The sequence below is a fragment of the Crocuta crocuta genome, unplaced genomic scaffold (genome assembly GCF_008692635.1).
Source record: "Crocuta crocuta isolate KB4526 unplaced genomic scaffold, BGI_CrCroc_1.0 scaffold113, whole genome shotgun sequence".
Taxonomy (NCBI): Eukaryota; Metazoa; Chordata; class Mammalia; order Carnivora; family Hyaenidae; genus Crocuta; species Crocuta crocuta.
In genome coordinates this window covers 6,148,092-6,154,200 of record NW_027530368.1, presented here as the reverse complement: position 1 = coordinate 6,154,200, position 6,109 = coordinate 6,148,092, and the positions used below count along the sequence as shown (strand labels likewise).

At 37.2% G+C, this 6,109-nt stretch overlaps 1 protein-coding gene across 5 annotated transcripts; it reads right to left on the bottom strand.

The window, feature by feature from the left end:
• Nucleotides 1–1,047: 1,047 nt before the first annotated feature.
• Nucleotides 1,048–5,867, bottom strand: FBXO48 (F-box protein 48). Of its 5 annotated transcripts, none has more exons than XM_077766386.1 (4): nt 5,790–5,867; nt 5,003–5,146; nt 3,600–3,941; nt 1,048–3,130 (listed from the first exon to the last, which is right to left on the bottom strand). In XM_077766386.1, exons 2-4 carry the CDS (start codon nt 5,039–5,041, stop codon nt 2,969–2,971), a joined length of 543 nt encoding a protein of 180 aa, XP_077622512.1. In that variant the 5' UTR covers nt 5,042–5,146; nt 5,790–5,867; the 3' UTR covers nt 1,048–2,968. The 5 variants fall into 5 exon arrangements, with proteins under 5 accessions (XP_077622512.1, XP_077622514.1, XP_077622515.1 ...); XM_077766388.1 differs by having other exon boundaries at nt 5,003–5,240; nt 5,790–5,861; XM_077766389.1 differs by lacking the exon at nt 5,790–5,867 and adding an exon at nt 5,522–5,779.
• Nucleotides 5,868–6,109: the final 242 nt, after the last annotated feature.

Below are 6,109 nucleotides of genomic sequence, written 5' to 3'. Positions count from 1 at the left end.
ATTAAGGAATCATTGTTACATTATAAGCTAACTAACTTGGATGTAAATTAAAAAAATAAATTAAAAAAAATGCCCAAACAGAAAAAAAATGTATTGAGCACTCACTACGTGTCATGTACTCATAGGTGCTGGGGAGTGGTGATGAACAGGATAGTTAAGATCATTCTGTAATTTTCAGTTTTCTCATCCATAAAATAGACACAGAATTATAGTATCTCCCACATTAGCACTATGCTTGGTTCAGAGTAGGCACTAAACAAATGTTAGCTATTATAATGAATTGACTTCATCCATTGTTGATCTAATTTCATCTATTTGATGATTTTGGTCTTTCAATTCTGCTTTAAATAAAAATGTGTGCTCTCCATCTATCTATTCTTCCCAATCCACTTCCTGGTGTTACCACTCATTGTTAATATTATTAGGGTATTTGAAGTTTTGGAGAGAAGAGAATATATGAAGTCAAAGCAAAGATAAAATTAAAGTGGTTAGGGGTATGTTTTTCAGATTAGGCTTTTATATACTTGAGTATTCTAAGATCTAAAGTTTATATTCATATAGATTTTTATTGATGATTATGTCCTGGCTTAAGATTGGGTTATAAACTGCAGGCAACTAAAGAAAAATTTCTAAATTAAAAAAATATATATTAGATCTTAAACTGATTTAATATTAAACAATACTAGAAACTCCTTAATATTCTATCCCAATAATCTTGCCTGTCTTACAAACTGTGTATATGTAACATTTTATCTGTAAGAGCATGTCTTCTCTTCATTCTACTCCAACCACTCATGTTCTCAGATGCTAATGGCTTGGTCTGATAAATGTAGAGTTCATTCTAAGCCCATACCATAAACTTATCATTAATTTCCCAAACTTTGCTTTCCGTGTAGACTGTAATCAAAGCTTATAGCTTATTATATAAAAAATTATTTTAATGTTACAGTACCAAAAGCAACTAAACTAAAGATTATTCATATAGCTTGCAAAATAATACTTAAAACTTATTGGGATAAGTTTTGTGAGATAAATTACAGTAAGTGATACTTTGGGTTAAGTTTATTTTCAAGTGTTTACTCAAAAACATAAAACACAACATTTCTATTTCCTTGTTTGTCCCTTATAGATTTTGAGAAGACTAAAACAATTATTCAAGTATTAGCATTAATTGTAAGCATCCCATCTATCTTACGGGTTTACATTGCATTTCAATACAGTTTTGTCCACTAACAATATAGTAAATTATTTTTATTATACATTCTGGGTAGGATTAAAATAAATAACATAGAAATAATTTAACAAATCATTAGGGAAAAGCTACTATATTCCAGGTTTTGAGAACACATAAATAAATAAATGGTCCCTGCCTTTAAGAAGCTCACATACCTGGGGTGACTGGGTGGCTCAGTCAGTTGAAGATCTGACTCTTGATTTTGGCTTAGGTCATGATCTCACAGTTCATGAGATTGAGCCCTGCGTTTGGCTCTGAGCTGACAGCATGGAGCCTGCTTCGGATTGTCTCTCTACCTCTCTCAAAATAAATAAACAAACTTAAGAAAAAAAAGAATCTCATAGTCTAAAGTGGGGCGTGGGGACGAGGCACATGAATAAGACTGACAGTTTAATGTAGTAGACAGCTTTGAGAATGGTATGTACAAAGAACTATGGGAATTTTAGGATTAAGGGCCACTTAATCCAGAATGGTATAATCTAGGGATGGTTTCCAGGTCCAGAGGATAAGTTTTACAAAAGAGATTGCCAAGAAGAGAGTTAATGGTGGCTGAAAGGTATTCCTCTAAAAGGGATTGTCACCTAGTCCTAGAGAACACTGCCTGATCTTCAAGGCTCCTTTCAACAGATCCTCATCTGCTTGATCCAACACAAGGAATCTGAATAGAGCGAGGCATCTTTTCAGTATTATGCCTATTTGTTAAATACTGATTTCCTGGATTCTTATTTTTTGTGCTACAGAGCACAATTTAAGAGAAAATGCCATACTGACTAAAATGTTTCATAGGCACTTTTTACTATGGTGCTGACCACAGATTCAGAATGAACAATCTGGTATAGTGGGTACTATACCATCTACTTTTAAGAAAAAGAGAACAAAAGTTTAAGATTCCTGGGAAGCTACAAATTTAAACAAGTCAGGTATATAGGGTTCCCTACATAATACATTTCTTCTCCTTTTTTTTTACATTTTCTTTTCTTTTAAATGTGGGGAAAACAAAAAGGATCAAAATCCTTCACCTTGGTTATCTATAAGTAGTACACTAGATGGTGCTGGAAGGCTGTTAGAACGTGTTTACCAAGAAAGCCAGTGTGGCAGTTCTGACAGCTGTCCCTGAGAGGGGTTCCAGGTCTGTAGGCAAGTAAGGGGAATTCTACTTAGTCTTACAATTTTGGTCTTTCAGTCAGATTAATTTTAAACTAAACCACAAGTTTAGTACATTTTAAAATGGGCTCACTGTTTGACAATTCAATCGGATTCCCCTGAAACGGACATTTCAAAGTTATCAAAGTATAAATTTATTATACATTTCAGCATGTTGCTATTAATTTCATTTAGGTAGTCTTCCTAATTATGTCTACTCCTAGTTATGAGCCTAGTTATGTCTACTGCTTAATGAATCACTAATCAGTTTCTTCATAAGGTTTCCTGAATTTTTAAATTACCACTAAGCAGAAAATATCAATCAAACTCTCTTGTCATTAAAGTACTGCAATATACTAATATAAATACATGAAGCAATACATTTTGAAATCACTCTATCAGTATAGTATTTCTTACATAAATAACATATCATGATTTTTCCACATTACAGTAAAGCCAGAATTTTTATGAAAGTGCAGGATAAAAACAAAGCTGGACTTTTACAATATTTTCTTTTGAATGTTAAACAAACCTAAGAGTCATTTTAGTTTTAAACTTTCAAATTACAAGATGTGTTTGTAATTTTTCAGCTTATCTCTCCAGTTCTGCTTCTAGAATTTCCCCCCATGTATCTACATCCATGGGGTACATGATTTTTTCTGGTAGGCTAAGAGGAGAACATATGTTGCTGTATCTGCCACTTAGCCATTCATGTTTCACTTTACTCTTCTGGTAATTCCTCCGTAGTATTACCTGAAAGAGGTAAATCATCATTGTTAAAAAATGGAGTAGGTGGTTAGTCAGTGAGTTTGTTTAAAACTAGAGAAGCTGAATGACAGGGCTGAAAAGAAGATTAAATATTTACACTGATATACACATAGACGAATACCTTTGTGATGAGCCTATGTGTGTGTGTGAGTGGATGTGGGTATAGGTGTACGTATATGTACACATACAGAGTGAGCTAGAGTTTGCTGTGAGTTTTGGAGAAGGTGGAATGAAGTAGCTAACAGAGGAATATGCCTGAGTTTAGTATTTAAAAAATGTAAAAGGATGGATGGGATGGTGTGGTTTGTAAGATAAGAATATTAATTCGACTTCAAGGCCGAAAGCCAACACACTCTGTATATGAAATCCTACCTCCTCCCTGCAGAAGGCAGAGTTGACTCAAACCTATCACCATATTGTGAAGAACACCGCAGACTTCAAAGACTAAACTTACTCTCCAGGAATATCCACTCTTTAGATCGTTGTCTACTTCTCTTTGGCACACAGCTCTTAGGGTCAAGCAGTGAGGTTTCCACAAGGAGTCACTGTTTCTTACTGTGTAATTCCAGCTCCTGCATGTTATGGAAGCCCTGCACAAGCTCTGCATGTCCAGCTGACTAAAAATTTTAAAAGTGACTTCTGGAGGCAGCAGTTCAACAAAATTATTCTGACTCTCTTTTTTTGCCTTCTCAGCATCCACAGAATTCAATTTTATGCCAGAAACTCTTGAATTATTGTTCCTCTTGGGGCTTTTCTGCATAGCTTGATGTTTTAGCAAATTATCCAGATATGTAACCTAAAAGGCAAAGTTTAAACATGCTCAGTCTCCTCAGCTCCGACTATAGAACCTACTCTGAGCCAGATATTTTCTGGGTATGATTTAAGAACCTTAACTTTCCTGACTTGAGGTTTTTCAATCTGTAAAATGGGGCCAATGACGCTCTTTTCCTGTGTGTTCTTACAAGGATTAACAGGGATAATGTGTAAACCATCTAGTTTCATCTAAATTGCACATGGGAGGCACTCAACACGTTACTTCCCTTCTTTTTGAATGTTTTTTGGTAAATGGGTTTGTTTCTAAACATTCATGTTTCTGCTCCCGAAGTACATTATCTAAAAAAGAGAAATGATTCCCCAGACTATAATTTGAGTTTAGTAGTAGAAATAACCATTGTGGGAACATGTTTGATTCCAAGCATTTGCTGAAAATACTTTTGAAAATGTGTATGATTCAATTCTCTTAAACTACTAAATACTTTTCTGTGGGAATTGATGTCTTGTCATTAAGTTCTTCATCTCCAATTTGTGACTTAATCATAACCCTGATGGACTTTTGTAGTTTATATGATAATTGTTATCTACTTGTACCTAATAGGTCGGTGCTCACAGTTGACACAAATACTATCTGAAATGGACAAGAGGTTAAAGTCCAGGTTATAATGACACAAAGTCTCAAATATTCAATTTAGTTATCAGTGTTTTAGAAATAGCCTCTTGAAGCTACCCTATATGCATAATTATGAACTAAGAACAGTAGTCATTGAGGCCATAAAGCAACAGTAACAAGCAACTATAAACAATGTTTATAATTCAGTTAGGTAGAGCATATAATTACAGACTGAAAGTCCAGTTTCAGCTAATTTTCCTGTGGCTTATGCTTCCAAAATGAGTTGAAAGCATGGAGCTATTTTTGAACATAAGGACAGCTCAGATTACTCAAAATCAGTTTATCCCACGTTGCACTTCCTTTTATAATGGGGGGGGGGGGGGAGGGTTACAGTGCAGGAAGAAGGGTTTCCTAAATACTTCTTTTTAACTCAGCTAATGATGATTCCCTTTTCTAGATATGCTACTCACCTCTGTTTCTGGACTTGTCAAAGCCACAGTTGCTCCCATTCATTTGGTTGTTTATGATCCAAATTAGCTACGGTGGTTAGAATTTTAATGTCTGTGTTCAATAGAGGGCTTCCTCTCGAAGTTTTAGGGAAGTAAGAAAGCAAACTGACAGAAACAAGTTCATGAGTCAAGAGCAAATTTTTGTCAGGAACTCATCTCTCTCAACATCAGTACAAACCAAACCCGAATTACTATATTTCTGAAAAAAAAAATTCTCACATTAGGAGAACGTTACTGTTGCATTTAAACATTTGTTACTTCTCCCAGAATCTCACTGGGGAATAAAATGTGTCCTCTCGTTAAGAGTTCTTTCCCAGGAGGAAAAAGAATTTTTTAATTTAACAGTTGGGGCGCGCCTTGGTAAGGTTCCTAAACTCACGCTAAGCATCTTCTTCTAAGTCCAGTTTTGCCTGGATACCTGGAAAACTATCCCTCTTCTGCCCCTTCTTCTTCTTTATGAACCAAACTTTGCTCAATTACCAGTCGAGTTAGGGAAGAGCTCGCCCCACTTCAGATCGGGAGGCGGCGCACCCCGACCCCACAGGTGAGAAGGAACGACTCCACATCCCTTCTGAGCCGCCCTCCTTGAGGATCTCGCGCACTCTGAAGCTGCCCGAGTCGAAAGAACATGGAGCAGTGACAAATAAGCGACAATAACAACCATCAGCACCGACTGTCACCGCAGCTCCAGGAGGCTGAGCTGAGGCTGCGCCGTCCAGACGTCAGCGGGAAGGGAAAACCCTCCTACCTCCAATGCCGCGGTCGCTTCTCCGGCGAATTAAATCCTTCGGAATTCGAATCCTTCGCCATACTCCCTCCAGTTCCGCCCACTGTAGTCCCGCCTTGCTGCCTCCGGTTTCGCACAGGCGTAGAGAGGAGCGCGCGTTGCCTCTTGGGAGTGGTAGTTTCATCTGGGCGTCTCAACTCAGCAAGAGAGGAGAAGGAAGGCGCCACGGACTACAAGGCCCGACGTCCTCCATGACGGGTGGGCGGTGAAAAACGGTGAGGGGGTGTTAAACCGGGGCTTTTAAAAAGTAATTTTGAGGCGGAGTGTTGGAGAAATCCCCG

Excerpts from the sequence above, each read along its gene's own strand:
- FBXO48 (XM_077766386.1), bottom strand. The coding sequence starts at position 5,041 with ATGGGAGCAACTGTGGCTTTGACAAGTCCAGAAACAGAG. Across the intron at positions 3,942-5,002 it reads TGACAAGTCCAGAAACAGAG|GTTACATATCTGGATAATTT; the intron begins GTGAGTAGCATA and ends TTTGCCTTTTAG. Across the intron at positions 3,131-3,599 it reads AGAGTGGATATTCCTGGAGA|GTAATACTACGGAGGAATTA; the intron begins GTAAGTTTAGTC and ends TACCTCTTTCAG.